The 16,245-nt window shown below is 28.8% G+C and overlaps 2 protein-coding genes across 5 annotated transcripts; one reads left to right on the top strand and one right to left on the bottom strand.

Moving 5' to 3' along the window:
- Positions 1-2,517: 2,517 nt before the first annotated feature.
- Positions 2,518-5,565, top strand: LOC111316144 (very-long-chain (3R)-3-hydroxyacyl-CoA dehydratase PASTICCINO 2A-like). Its single transcript, XM_022918157.2, has 9 exons — positions 2,518-2,965; positions 3,061-3,172; positions 3,265-3,283; positions 3,393-3,481; positions 3,558-3,611; positions 4,165-4,235; positions 4,329-4,410; positions 5,026-5,122; positions 5,228-5,565. Exons 1-9 carry the CDS (start codon positions 2,895-2,897, stop codon positions 5,296-5,298), a joined length of 666 nt encoding a protein of 221 aa, XP_022773892.2. The 5' UTR covers positions 2,518-2,894; the 3' UTR covers positions 5,299-5,565.
- A 3,533-nt stretch (positions 5,566-9,098) lies between these two features.
- On the bottom strand, positions 9,099-15,513 carry LOC111316142 (MADS-box protein SVP-like). Of its 4 annotated transcripts, XM_089754020.1 has the most exons (9): positions 15,355-15,513; positions 14,418-14,647; positions 11,266-11,344; positions 10,667-10,731; positions 10,492-10,591; positions 10,345-10,386; positions 9,809-9,850; positions 9,585-9,730; positions 9,099-9,467 (listed from the first exon to the last, which is right to left on the bottom strand). In XM_089754020.1, exons 2-9 carry the CDS (start codon positions 14,597-14,599, stop codon positions 9,449-9,451), a joined length of 675 nt encoding a protein of 224 aa, XP_089610146.1. In that variant the 5' UTR covers positions 14,600-14,647; positions 15,355-15,513; the 3' UTR covers positions 9,099-9,448. The 4 variants fall into 4 exon arrangements, with proteins under 4 accessions (XP_089610146.1, XP_022773889.1, XP_022773890.1 ...); XM_022918154.2 differs by having other exon boundaries at positions 10,492-10,731; positions 15,355-15,504; XM_022918155.2 differs by having other exon boundaries at positions 10,492-10,731; positions 15,383-15,501.
- Between the last annotated feature and the right edge of the window lie 732 nt (positions 15,514-16,245).

Genomic DNA, 16,245 nt, shown 5'->3' with positions numbered 1-16,245 from the left:
ACTATTTTGAATTTGGTACCATGCAGAAAGAATTATTAAGAAAGAAATCAAATGTTTTTTAATTACTATTTAATATTTAAGAAATTGCAAATATTATTTTACCCTTTATTTTTTTTGTTAAATTATGCCAAAAGTCTTTATACTTTACAAAATTTTGAAATTTAATCACTATACTATAATTCATAGAATTTTGATTTTCGTATTATTTTGATTTGATAATTTTAGTTCAATTATTAATTTCATCAATTTTTTGTTGTTAAAAATGTTGACGTGACTGTTGGTTTTATTGATGTGACGTTAAGTTGCTGATTTGTCAATTAGAATTGATAAAATCAATTATTAAATTATATAAATGATTTCTATACTCTTATGAAACTCAAAATTTAGTCTCCATATTCATGAAATTTGAAATTTAATCTTTCTAATACAAAAATATTTTGAACTTTTAAAAATTTTTTAACTTTAGGTGATCGATCCTCTAGTATGAAAAATAAGAGATGAGTATCCTAACTTGAGAAGATCGATCCTTTAGCTTAAAAAACAAGGTATGAGCATCATGACTTAAAGGGATCAATTCTAGGATATCATATACTTTGATGCTAACAGATATCATCTAACTTTGTTTCACATTATCAAGTTCATTCAAATTAGTGTTAAAACATTAGGATGCAACCTCAAATCTAAACCATAACAAAGAATTTTTGTTTCTCATTGAAACAAAGCCATAAATCAAATGCAACAAAAATTTGCACCACGAATATACATTTGAATGAAAGAAAGAAAATGATAACATTAAATAATCATTGTAGAGCCAATACATCATTCATACATAATTAATTAATCATTCATTCATACAACATTAACAAAGTGGATGATAGCATTAAATATTACATCATTCCTACATAATTAATCATGTCAGAGCCACTACATCATTCATCTATACTTAGTCATGGTAGAGCTAATACATCATTCCTAATCATATCATCCTTACCAAATCTAAATGCAAAATACAATAACATTAACAATGAAAACATCAAAGCCATTTTATACATCTTTTTTCCTTTTGCTTTCATTCTTGCATCTAACTTAACATTCCTCAATCTCTCTTATAATAGCTTATTCTCAGCTTTGAACATAGCAACTTTATCAAGTAACTTATCAGTGTTAATATCTATTCTTTTACAAGTATTTTTACTATTTAACTCAGTATTAATTCTTTTCAATGCTCTATTCTCATCATTTAATATTGAATTCTCCCTTTTCAAAGCTTTGTTGGTATTCCTTATATTAATAATCCACAAATTCATATGTTCATCCTCAATTAGTCTATTATGCCAAGCAAAAAATTGACACGGTTTCCCAACATATGTTAACCTTTTAATTCATACATTATATTATCATACCAAGCATAATCTTATAACTAAAAGGCTTTAAACATCACAACCAACTTTACAACAATTTTAATATGTAAAAAAGCATATTTATTTATTTGATAGTTGTTATAGCCAATGAAATGCCTTTCAGGATTATCATCACTTTTCGAGGTGACTATAAGACCTTCAATTCGTAATAACAGTATACTATGCGATTTTTATAATCATAAGTTACTATAACACATGTTAAATTCAAGTGACTTTAATTTAACATTCAATCTAAACATCAAACATACTAAAGTATTTTTTTTTTTACCAATTTAGGTTTTTTTATTCTTCAAGTTATGAAAATTTTCAAAAGAAAATTCAATATTAAATTTCAATAAAATAACTCAATACTAAAAAATAAATTTACTATTCTTTGACTTGTCACAGATTTCACTCATTTTAATTAATTATCTAAACATATCCATAACAAAAAAAAATAATTACTTTCCAAATCCAATCCCAATCCAAAACAAGTTAAATCAAATACCTTAAAACCACATTAAACAAATAAAATCATCTAACTTTTATAGACGTTTCAGATGAGCTAAACCCAATCCCAAATATAAAAGACGATATTCATTCAAACTACCTCTCACTCTTGAAACTTTTCTCGTTTACAATTAACAACTTTTAAGGTTTCAGCTCAAGTTTCAATGGTGTTATAGGGTTAGGGATTTGGAATTTCAATCGGTTAGGAAATGGGGTTAGAGATTTGTTTTTTGTCAAATTGTGATTTACGATTGTTTGGGGTTTTTGTTAAAAGAAAAGTTTTTTTTTTTTTTTCTGTTAAGAGAAATTATGAAAAAATCTAAGCTGGATTTTTTTTACCACATTGCATTATTTTTTACATGTTAGCATTATAAACCCTTTAACCCAACCATGTAAGCTTGATCAACATACATGTCAACGAGTAAAAATCTACATCATCAATTTTAATGATGATAAATTGATACTATTTTATAATAGGATTGAAATTTTTAAATAAAATAATAAAAGAGATGAAATTTTTATGAATTAAAAGAGAGTAATTAAATTCCAAAATTTCATAGAGTACAAAAATCACTAACATAATTTGGCCTGTTCTTTTCTAAATTTTGCATGCCATAACGGTATTTTCTAAGTTCTAGATGAATTGTATGGTTTTTTTTTTGCTTCCATTCCATGTTTTCCTCCTTCTCTCTTCTCTCGATCTACACAATGCTAAAACTAGGGCTCAAATGGTCATCTTCATTTTGTTGTTAACATTTTCAACAATTTCAGTTCCTTCTTAATAATTATTATTTGTCGTAAGGATAATCGCAAAATATTTTCACAAAATTGCATCATTTGACGATAACCCATTTCTTCTCCGTTTTCTCTCCTCTAGGTTTTTGTTCTTTCAGTTTCCTTCCTCGCCATTCCTATATAATTGCTCTACTCTCTTGCAAGCCTTTTCCAACAAATCAAATCTTTTTATTTATTTATTTATTTTTCATGCCTTCCTCTTTTACCGTTCTTAGCCGCCACTACCTTTCTATCTACAATTGGACTGTCTTCATTGGCTGGCAAGCATGTTCACCTCAGATCTCCTTTTTTTTTTTTTTTTTGATCTTCCAATTTTCAACTTCAATTTTTGAAATTTTTTAGTTTTGTTTTTCAGGTTTCAGGTTCTATTTTTGGCTTTGAAGACGTTGAAAGAATCAGGTCATGAACATGTCTACAATGCCGTTGAAAAGCCTCTCCTTCTTGCTCAATCCGCCGCCATTTTGGAGGTTCTTTTTTCACTCCTCTGTTTATTTTCACTAAATTTTTTCCAACTTTATTAAATAAAATTAATTATTATTATTATTTTTTTACTTAACAGATTCTTCACGGTGTAATAGGCGAGCGCTCTTCTCTTCTTCTTCTTTATTTAATTTATAATAATTCTTGATGTAATTTGATTTTCATTTAAAAATGAAATTTGAATTTTGTCTTGGTTAATTTTTTAAGGTTTGGTTAGGTCGCCAGTATCATCAAGTCTGCCACAGATGGGATCAAGAGTGTATTTAACTTGGGGAATTTTATGGAGTTTTCCTGAGGTAACAATAAAATCTTTCCTTTTTTTCTTTTATCTTAATTTTTAGTTAAAATTAAAATGATGATCGTGATTGGCAGATTCGGACCCACATTCTTGTTACCTCGTTGGTCATCAGTTGGTCCATTACAGAGGTAAAATTAATTGAATTCTGCTTTTCCCTTTATTTTTTCAAATTTGTAGTTAAAATTAGCAGCTGTAATTGGTACGATCGCGAGTTGAAACTGAATGAAAATATTACTCTGCATTAGTTGATCGATGTGTTTGTTGGATTTGAGGTCTTATTGGTATTGCTCAAAGTGTAATATAGAAATGGCTTTCCCACTTGTAATCTCTTTTTTTTTCAATGTTTGGAGCATATTGTTTGGTTAAGTTGATAACTTGAGACTGCTATTTCTAACAGGGATTGGCAACTTGTTTTCCAAATTCATGATTTTACATTTGCTGAAGCGAGGAATATATATCGTTTGATTCTTAAGCATTTGCATTTATGTCTATATTGTGTTTAGAACTAGGTATTGATGCTTGTCTTTATTGTTTTATTTTTCTGATCATGCCATCATTTGCTGACATGAATGATGAAAAATCCTAGTAATATTGTTCTCCAAGAGTACCACCTGCGAAGGTCATTTCTTTTATGGACGTTGATATCATCCTGATTTTTTCATAAATTTTCTGTAATTACAGATTATTCGCTACTCTTTCTTTGGCATGAAGGAGGCCTTTGGTTTTGCACCTTCATGGCATTTGTGGCTTAGGTATATAATACATGTGTTTTGTTCTCGTTAACTGGAAACAAAGTGGTTGAATCCTTTGTGGTCATTCTGCTAATACTCAATTTTTCCATGCAGGTATAGCACCTTTTTAGTTTTGTATCCAACTGGCATCAGCAGTGAAGTTGGTCTGATATATTTTGCCCTACCATATATTAAGGTAATGTATCAATGATTATCACACTGGAAGTCTGCTTATGTGTTCTACACCACTTCACCAGCCCTATGATCCAGCTAAATTTATGATATATTAAATTAAAACGGAGTTTCTCTGTCAAAGGTTACCAAATATTTTTTTGTTACTGTTCAGGTCTTGTTTTACTTTCTAATGAGTGCAAATACACTTAGAATGGTTGATTCTCCATGGACAGAAATAAATCTTTGCCTGTGTAGAATAGACACACGTTCCAGTGTTACAAACTATTGTTTAATATGTTTAAACATAGCAATTATCTTTATACAAATTGAATCTGTTTACATGCTGAATTTAACCTCTACATAAATAGGAAAGATGAAAAAGTTTTGAAGAGCAAAGGATGGATGTTCTGATACAACCACTATTTTCTTAAACTCCCCTCGCCCCACCTTTTTTTTTTTTTTCTTAGAAGGTTGGTAAAACAAAAGGATGGGCATTCTGATGCTAACTACTGTTTATTATTATTTTTTTTAACTCATCCAAAATGTTTTTATCCCCCTCCCAAGCATTTCATTCCAATAAAAGTGGTAAAAGCATATGCTTGTTATATATTCATTGAATAAACTAGTGCATCTGCAGGCTTCTGAGAAGCATTGCATAAGAATGCCAAACAAGTGGAATTTCTCTTTTGATTACTTCTATGGTGCAATTCTTGCCCTTGGAATCTATGTCCCAGGTATGAACTAAACATTCCTCTTTTTAACATATTTTCCCAGCTTGATTAGTTGGCTTGTTGACAACAATTGGCCGCCACTTCACTGAATGGTATAATTTGTTGCAGGTAGTCCTCACATGTACAGTTATATGCTTGGGCGGAGGAAGAGAGCTCTTTCCAAATCGAAAAGGGAGTAACTTGGAGTCAAGATTTGTAACTTTATGTTCAGTATTTATCAGAACCTTGTGCATGTATCACTTCATTGTTTGTTTTCATTATTGCTTTTGGCTAAAATGTTCCACGATCAGCCTTTCTCCTCCAATATAATCGCGTAGATGCAAGATCAAGTACCAAATTGTTGGTAAGCTTGGTGGTTTGGAATCCTTGGACCTCTAGTTTCATAAATTCCTTGTCAACTCTTCCTCTCTAAATCAAAATGGGAATCAACATAGGAGCTGGGTCGAAATTTTGGTATGGTTCAGCACTTCAGCCTGAGCTTGCTTCAGTGGCCTTGTTTGTTGTCAAGCCTGTATGAGCACTAGATTTTGCAAGCCCAAGTATTGTTGGGTTTTGTACCAGAGTAATATCAATTAAATCTGATAATTTTAAACATAATAAAAAAAAAAGAAAAGATATAAAAGTAAAATAATTTAAAATTTATATAAAAATTATGAGTGGAAAAAAAAAAAAAGTCTTGTATTTGATTATTGACACGAATTATGATATAATATAATATATTTTGTATTTTAAATGTGTTTAACACAAAATAAATAAATAATAAATACATGAATAATCAAATCTAGGACTTGTAACATTGTGCTTTAAGCATTTAACAAGGATTTTTTTCCCTTGATCCAAACACAAAATGACCTTAAATGTACTTTTAGCCTTAAGACGACCAAGATTATTATTATTATTATTATTATTATTATTATTATTATTATTATTATTGTGTAAAAATTAAGATCATAAAAACATGATCAGAGACATTATGATAATGCTTCGAATAAAAACCAAGGTAAATTTGTTGACATCCAGTCAACATAGAGAATGTGTTCCTTTGGAATTATCTGCTGTAATATAAGAACGGCATATGATGGAAAATTTAACGACTTTGTGTTTTATTATGATCTGATAACAGCAAAGTCAGTTTAACAGCGATTAGTAAATTTAAACCATTTGGTCGGAATGTAGTTCGATCCAAATGAGTTTTCTGAGTCAAAAAGTCAGAACTATAATGGATTCGAGTTGGGAACAAGCAAACCCAAACCCATTGGTTTTCCTTCTTAGAGTATATTACGTGTTTCGTTTCCTTGTGAGTAACACGAATTTAGCCCCATAGACGGGGAAGTCTTGTTAAGTCTAAACAATTAATTATTAGGGATTCCAGAGAAATCGGCCTCCTTTATTTAAATGATCAGTGAAAAAAAATTCAGTCTTGAAACAACACGATGTAGTAAAAATTTTTAATATCAGTCATTCAAATGAAGCGCAAATCAAGTTAAGTTAGGTATATATAGACTACAAGCATTTAGAGTATTTATGAACATCTCAAAGATTGAAAAATAAATTTTTTTTTTTAATATTCCTTCCGTTAATAAAATTAATAAATTTATTGATAACTTTTAAGATATATATTATAAGTAACATTCTCAAAAAAATATTGAATTCGTCGCTGTAAGAATTGTCTCTATGCAACAGACAATTACGTTACAAATCGGTCGATGTTGTGTATAACGGTGGCATGCAAAAAATGTTAAGAATATATATTCTTTAAAGTATTTTTTTAATATTTTTGAAAATAAAATTAAAAAAAAGATAAATCTGATAATGTTTTAAAAAATAATAGATAAAACAAATAAGAAATTTTTATTTTGAATTTAATTTTGTTTGATAAATTCGATCTAAACTTTTTTCTTTTTTCTTTTTTGAAATTTGATTTTGGTATTAAAAGATACTTTTTTTTTTTGGATTTTAATTTTTGCATTAATAGAGATTTTCTTTTGCAATTTGATTTTTGATATTAAAAATAGAATAAAAAAGCAAAAAATAATACATTAAAAAAATTGCCGAAAACAAATGTAAAAAAAATTCAACTCTAATTTCACATAACAAATAAATTATTCTCTTTTAACATTATCTAATAAATTTTTATTCATATACGATTTTTGCTATAAAAAAAATTGAAAATAAAAAAACCCGTAACTCCTTGTGCAAATCGAAACAAAAAATAATAATAGTTTTTCAGTGTGAATATCATATAGTCAAACTCCACAACAAACTCCAAAATAAAATAATCTCATTAATTCTTTTATTATTATACAAGCAATATTATTTAATCCGATATTTCTACAATTTTATTAATTAATTAATTTAAATTAAATTTTAAATCAACACAAACTAACAAAATTTGAACTGAATCTAATATATGTATATATATATATATATGTATATATATATTATATTACAACATATAAAATTACATGATCAAAATTATTTATGTAGATATCTAGGTGGATAATTTTTTTAATAACCTATAGGATAATATTTATATTATTTTATTTATCAAATAAAATTTTTAATAAATTATTTAAATTAAATATTTTGGATAATTATTTAAATTGAAATCAATATCTATCTAAGAATGAAATTTTTGAATAATATTTGAATTCAAATATATTAAATCATAATTTATCTTTTTTTAAAAAAATTAATAGCAGCTCCAAATATATATATTTTTAATAAAATTTTATTTTTTGTCAAATAATTATATTTAATAAATTATTTAAATTTAATATTTTTAGATAATTATTTAAATTCAAATCAAAATATATCAAAATTAAAAATTATTTAATAAATTATTTAAATTTAATACTTTTAGATAAGTTAATGAATTATTGACTAGAAAGCATGTATTTTTAAAGTAATTAAAGTTTACATCTTTATATGAAATATGAGACATTTGAAAATTGATAAAAAAAATTAGATAAAAATATGTTTTCCTTTGAAAACAAATATAATATTTTATTTATGTTTTAATTCAAATATATTTATATTATATATTTGATTAATTTATTTGTTTTTTTTAGTTTATAACTTTTTTTTAAATTTTGCTTAGATTAATTATAATTAACTTTTTGTATTATATATTTTGTTGTTTTATTCGTTTCTTCAATATTTTTATTATCTGTTAATTTATTAACATATTTACTTTTATTATTATATATATTTAATCATGACAAATTAATATATAAATTTAATTCTCTATTTCTTTTTGTTATATTTTTTATTATTGAATTTTTTTGTCTACAATACAATAAATGATTTAAAAAGAATGATGATCACAACTACATCTAACTCAAAAAATACTATCAATTATATTAAAAATGATTAAAAATAAAAAAAAATATTTTAATTTTTTTTAAGCATAACATAAAAATTTATTGTTTCCTTTTTATCTAAAAAATGACTTTATTTTGTTCACATATACGAAAATATTTTTTGTATAATAATTACTTGAAGTATGTCAAAAATAAAAACTAATAAAAAGCAAATGATTATAACAAAATTAATAATTATGATTTGTTGTTATATATATATATATCCCACCTAATCAACATTATGATATAAACAATTATTAATTTTAACTATTTAAATATTGATTCTTATTTTTATCAAACAAAAAAAAAATGATAACAAAATTTTTAATATTTAGCAAATAAATGGAAGAAAATATTTTTTAATGAAAATTTTTTTTTATAATTTTTGAAAATTTACAAAAATTAAAAATTTAATCTTTTTTTAGATGAACAATATCATTTATAATATATTATATATAAACTATCATTTAATTATAATTTATCATTTATAAATATATGATTATATATTAGATAAATAATTAAAAAATAAATTTAAAATTACGCAAAATTTAATTTAAAATCCCATACATTGTCCGGATAAAAGCTAGTATACCTATAAAAATGAATCAAAATAGCCAAAACCATCCAAGCATATATTAGTTCTAACATTTTTAAAACATAAAAGTAATCATCCATACATATACATTACATTCATAAATATATCTTCCCTTTAGTTATCAAGTGTCAATGCCACGGTACTATACATAGAGGCTTAACAGACGAACTAAACGAGTGCCTTGGTAAAGCTAAGATATTGCATGAGTTGCTTTAATATTCAGGCAACTGAGAAGATTGTGTGCTTAGGTCCTGTATCAAATTTCCAATTTTGATCTCTCAAAGTCACACATAAAGCTATTGTACCTACAAACGTGGAGGGGTTAGGTTTGCACTTCATTAAGAGTAAGTTGATCTCCTCAAGCCTTTCTAATTAACCCGAATATGGTAGCCTGCAAAAGATCAACGCAAACTGTTTTGAAAAAGAAAATAAAGAATGGATTTGGCCATTGCTTTAACAGTAAATATAGTATTTGTTCGTGCATGTGTGCCGGTGCAATGCTACTTACCCTAGCTTCAAGGATGTATCGGAGCTTTCATGGTCGTGTGGAGTACCCTTAGAGGTGCAAACGTTGGTCACAGACTCCGATGACTGACCTTCCTCACAAAACATATTCTCTGAATCACCAGCGACTTGTGGTTGGCCATTAGAAATCTGCAACATCTTCAGTGATGAATGGTTGTAGCTACTAACAAGTATAGAAGCATAAAAGAGTAGGAGAAAAAACTATACTTGCAGCTTCAATCGTTCATTTTCCTCCAACAATTGCATTCCCTGCATGTTTAGAGACAGAAATTGCTGAAATATAGCTAAAAGGCATTTAAGTGAAACATCATCTATCTCATACTTCTAAAACTTCATGAGAATAACATGTTCGCCAATGTTCAGGGTATTTTACTCCGTAGTCAATAAAAGGATTTTTATTGGATATTGCAAGTTCCATTATAGGTGTAAACTGTCTCCATGCACCTAAAATTGGCAAACTTGGATCTTTCAATGTGTAGATCAGCAAACTGTCTATTTGTTTGTACTTACAAGAATCTAGTTCATCTTCCTATACATCTCCGCTGTAAAGGAAAGTATTTATACAAGAACACATGAATATACGAACACGTAAATATAAATTTGTCCTCCTGCAAACTGAACTTTTTCCTAAGCATTAGTATATAATTGATTAGGCCAATATGTTTGCGGTATTCTAATTTCATGCTGACAGCTACTAAGCCATGCTATATGTATATATAGGATGTATATTACAATGTACTGACCTTTCTTTGAAGGTCATCGATTTCATTCTTAATCCTTTGACCCTGAAATACATTAAGGAAACAATAATTTAAGATCTGTAGAAATCACAAATGAATTGCCTAAAACCTTCTACATGACAAAAGTTGCAGAACTAAAAACGCATAAACCTTTTTCTCTATCACGCGGCTCAACCCAGCTTCCAGAGACTTTTCCAGCTGTTCTAGTTCTTCAAAATTTAATCCTTGGAGTTCCTCACCCCTCATTTGCCTGTTTTGGGCAAAATCACAGTATATCCATATACATAATTTGAACAAACTAATAAGAAGCAAAATAAATGTATACCTTAGTTGATGACTTTTCTCTGCTACTTCCATAGTCAGCATGGAGAGGTTGCTGTTCTCTACAAGCTACGGCAATATGCTTAAACATATTGATTAGGAAAAGGAAGGACAAAGTCTCTAATCACTCGTAAAAAAAAGTAACGGGACTTTGTAGATAATTTAATGGAGAAAATAATAGGATTTTATTCAAACAATAGGCCCTACATGTAAATGGCTGCTCCTTGAGTAGGAAAAACCAAAACATGCAATTTCTTTCAGGATTTCCTTGAAATAGTTTGGTTATAAATTTACAACAAAATCAATGCATATATTTGATCCTAATGGAATAAAATACCCCGCTCAATGTTTATAACAAGCCAAGATTATTAAACTATATATATATATGTTGTACTTTTCTGAAGTCAGAAACCAAAATCAATTCCAAAACTCCTTATCCGGTATGTTATGTGATTCTTTCACGTAAAAGAAGAGGCTTATCAGTTAAACTTACAACTACAACTCTACAAGTCGTAGATCCCCCAAGTAACTTTCCTGCCAATTATTGATTAACTACTGATCGTGTAAGAACAAGATGGGAAGAGAGGAAACAAAACAACTAACCTGCAACTCAAGAGGTTGTTGTTCCAGCTTCTCAAGATTCTTTGAGCGCAAATTGTGCCTTTCTAGTATCTCCTTCATGCTTCAAGTTAAAGAAAAAACTATCAGGTCTCTGATATCAACCTATAGAATGCTTTCATATGAGATAATTTGGAAAAATATAGTATACTGAAAATTTCTGATAACAATAATACATAGTTTGTTTCAGTGTTCTATTTCATGCTTTGATATAAGAGAATTAGGTTGGCAGCAACATTTGGTTTTTGCTCACCAAGATAAACCCAAGACAGTTAAAGCTACAACATGTAACAACATCCAATGATGGCTATTCTTCGTTTAACAGGACAAGTCAAAACAAAACATAACAACTCAATCAGTATTTTACACAGAAAATGCATGCAAAGTTAACCCAATGTAAAAAAACATATGGCAAAATCATTCAAATATAAATAGAAGATAAAAGAAGTCATTATCAACAAAAACAATTACCTCAATTAATCAACTTTGTAGATAACTAAACAAGGTTTCAACAACATAGCCACATTATGCAATCAGATGTAATACAAGCCATACAATGAATTCATCGCCTAATGCATCTTCTACTGGAAATATTACCTATTTCTATTACTAAATTAGCATTATTTAATCTATGATGTCTAGTATGCATCTTTACATGCATTGTCTATATGTTAACGGTTAAATCCGATAAAGTGATAAGGGTACAAGATGCTTTGCAAGTTTAATACAAAACAGTAAATCATCAAATATTCAACTAGTTTCTACAAACAAAATATACTCAAAAATGGCAACGATATGGCTAATCCATAACAATGCCAACAATCCTAATTAGCATCTTAAAAAAAAAATGAAACCATCATAGTTACATCCCGAAAACTTTCACAGTTCTAGACAAGAACATGCAATTTTAAACAATGATACTGTTACTTCTTGAGGGAGGGAGGGACCGCGAGAAAGAAAAGGAGGAAGAAAAATAGAACAGCATACATTAAGATTCAATTTAGAAAATCTACCCTTGCTCTACCACAAACATAAAGCTGGCCCTTGGCAAGAAAATTTAACAAATCAACGACCAAATCAATTGCCTATAGCTTTCTGTATCACAAGTAGAACATGAACGTAAAATGAAAATGAATGAAGATTTTTATCTTTATTGGAGATGGAAAAGTAGCATAACCACCCAAGTTAAATAAATAGACACAAATAAAATGCAAGATATCCGAGAGCCCGGCACAAAAATAAACAAAAAATCATCTTAACTCTAAACCACAATTGGACGTTAACATAGAAACAAATTATAATTAAGTTCTCCCGGCAGTACAAAAAATATGAATGCAGTAGGCAACAATGTCCATCTCAGTGAACATAGGCTCATATCCAGCATAGCTTTGTAAATCAACCGTTAGCTTGTTTAAGTTATTTTCCACAGAACCAAGCCTTCAACTGGATGATGAGATTAATAAGATCCTACTTATTGGTCAAATCGACAATTTAAAATATCAGGTCAATGATATACGGTTCATTTGTTCATTAATGGTGGGAGTTCATCTCAATATTTCTTCAATGATCATTTTCTTCATTTCACGATTAGGCCCAACTTTTCTTTTGGTTCAATATATACATCAAATTTTGAGACAAACAATGAAACTTTAGCTAAATTTTTTCTTTAAACTTATAAAGGCCCAAACGTTTAATGAAGGCCAGTTGTCATCTTTCAATTATTTTTCACCAATGGAAGTCAGTTTATTCTTCCTTCCACCGTATTTGAACATTTCCTGACAAAATCTTAAGCAATGCAGCCAAAATTGAGTATATTTTTTTACCAAACGCTTCTAGCTTTCTGACCATCAGCCAAAAGAAAGTGATTTAAGGATGAGCCAAAAGCAATACTGGCACTAAAAGGCTGACGTCGAATCATCCACTAATTGAGAACCGACGATTCCCAAACAAAATAATGGTCCACCAAAACCAGTTCAGTCACAGTCATGGATCTCCTTGGACCATAAAGAGAGAGAGGGCTGCAGGAAACGTGTAAAGAACCGCAAAAAGCGAAGCTAAATTCTGTAAATTATATATCAAAAAGCTGTTCAAGATTGGTTTACAATATTCCACAGTACTAAGGGATTTCAATCACAAAACCATAGCATCCCAAATAGAACTTCCCACTTTTTCTAATTGCTGGTCCCTCTAAGAGCTATTGCCTATTAGCGGACATCATTACCACAATATCTATATATATATACATATATATATATATATATATATATGGTTAACTTAGATGATCGACTTTTCTCTCAAAACATATAGAGTATTATTGTCAAGGTACAGTATAGGTGGTTCCAACTAAAATTTCAGGTGAAAATATTGCGTGTTTCAGTCCTTGAGAGAGCAACGTTGTTCACGTGAGAACCAGAGAAAGGAATCCAACAGTTTCAGAAATAAGAAAATGTAAGGAAAAGACTCAGACAAACCAAAGTGTTATTTTATGGAAGAAGAAGAACGCTATACAGTTCTGACAAAACAAACCAAATAACGTCAAAGGGTAAAAAAGGGCCCAAAAAAACAAATAACACCAAGGAGTAAACCACATAGATGATGGATAAACAAAAAAAGTCTGAACCTGAATCATTACAGTCTCTAAACCAACACCACCGTAAATTCAGCTTATCTTCTTCCAGTACAGTACCATATATATATATATATATATATATATATATATATATATAGATCCACATAAACAGGTAAAAATACACTATAAACCAATTTCGCATTGATTTCTGAGATTTCCATTTAGAATTCCAACACAAACAACAAAATATCTGACCTATATATACATTATACACTTGTCTTCCATATCCCAATATTTAAAAACCCTTTTCATTCTTCCATCACAATTCCATGTTTTTGTTTAAATAAAAAACCCAAAAAATATAGAAGTACGAACAAACTTCCTCTTGTCAAAGATCTTGGCAAAGCAAATAGAAAAAAAAAAAAAAAAGAGCTCCTCATTTTTTCAAAACTTTGTCCCTTTTCCCACTCAAAAGACTATAATTTTACAACTATAAGATGATTTTCATACATAAAAAAGTACAAAAAATAAGTGTTTAAAAAGAGAGAAATAAAGAGAAAGAAGTTACCTTGAGCTAGCATACTCAAAGAGCTTGCCGGTAGATGTAAAAATAATAAGAGCAACATCCGCATCACAAAGAATGGAGAGCTCCTCAGCTTTCTTAAACAACCCTCTTCTCCTTTTGGAAAAAGTCACCTGTCTAGCTGTAGCGTTATCAATTTTCTTGATCTGAATCTTCTCTCTTGCCATTCTTTTACTTCTTGTTCAGTGTTCTTCTTTTCTCTACCTCGTTTTTTCCTAAGTAAAATCACCAAAAAAGAAAAGTTGTCTTCCTTTTAAGAGTACTTCTCCGATCAACTTCTATTTAGGGAATAACCCACATTTAATCTAGTAAAACTTAAAACACCAACAACAAAAAAAACAAAGAAAAGTTTCTATAAATAGAGTCAGTTAAAACTTTAAAAAGAGAAAAAAGGAAGGGTAAGAAGGGGACAAGTCTGGGTTAAAAATGGCGGCATTTTGCCAAATTTAGTGTGAAGCGTTAAGAAACAAAACCCTAAAAAAAAGAGAATAAATGAAATGAAAAACCCAACTTGATATCCAAAACAAAGAAACCAACAAAAAAAATCAAAAAGCCAAACTAAGTTTATGAAGATGATAAAAGGAAGGTGAAAGAAGGGGAAGAAAAAAATGATTGGCTTGAAGGGATATTTATTTCATGTTTACTTACCAGTTTTGGTGAGTGAGTTTTGGGGTGTTGGGTTCGGTGCCAGTGGGGTATTTTTGTTTCCGAGCTTGTGAAAAAGCCACCAATGAAGGTTGAGAAAGAAGAGAAGAATGTGGCTTTGCGTTTTGGGTTGTGTGAGATAAAAGCGTGAAAAGAGAAGACTCACTGCTTCGGTCAGGGAAAAAAGGAAACACCAATGAAGGTTGAGAAAGAAGAGAAGAATGTGGCTTTGGGTTGTGGGTTGTGCAAGATAAAAGCGTGAAAAGAGAAGACTTACTGCTTTGGTCAGGGAAAAAAGGAAACACCTTTTTAGCGAAGCAGGGAGCTTTTCGTTCTCCTTGTACCATCTTTTCGCCTTTAATTGCTGCAAATGGGATTCCACAAGGAATGGATTTGAAATTGAAAGTTTGTGGAGAGATGGAGCCACAACTCACATATCATAAAATTATAGGGTTTATTTTAAAACTGTGAAAATACTAGCACTCCTTTTTTTTTTTTTTTCATTTTATGTATTATCAAATTTAATTTATTTATTAATTTTCACAAACCAAAAAGAAAACTTTAAAATATAAAACTTTAAAATATATATACTAATAATTTGGGTTAATAGTTTCATAATTAATTGACATATTGCTTATGTCATTTTTTAAAATTGAACTAATTAAAATCTTTAAACTGTAAAAAAAAAAAACATAAATACATAACTATAAAAAATTTTGCATTTTTTTACTTGTTTCCTTTAGATTCTTATATATTTTTGTCATGCAATCCCAAACCTTCCGTACATAAAAGAATTTATATAAATTTTTTCTTAAACAAAGAAAAACACTCACAAAAGCTTGATTTACAAACTTTAAAAGTGAAAATTTCAGGCTTGCATGGATTGAAATTATTTATTTTTAAATTTAAAATATATTTAAAATAAAACTATTATCAATTATAATTACCACTAACACTTTTATCATTGTTATTTTGGTGGAAATTTTAAGAAAAATCACCTTTTTGAATGATTGGATGATTTTTCAAATGTAGGAAACAGAGTAAAAGTAACTAGACGTGAAAAAAAAAAATGGAGAGAAAAAAGTAGTATAACTTGGTTGGATGATTGATCGAGAACTGATGTGAGGTACAATTTGCAGATACTTTTGTCTGTTCCTTCAATTTTTCT

Source organism: Durio zibethinus, chromosome 24, assembly GCF_047325235.1.
Source record: "Durio zibethinus cultivar Kanyao isolate XHJ-2024 chromosome 24, ASM4732523v1, whole genome shotgun sequence".
NCBI classification, from domain to species: domain Eukaryota; kingdom Viridiplantae; phylum Streptophyta; class Magnoliopsida; order Malvales; family Malvaceae; genus Durio; species Durio zibethinus.
The sequence above is the reverse complement of the archived record's forward strand: the minus strand, read 5'-3'. Positions and strand labels throughout refer to the sequence as shown.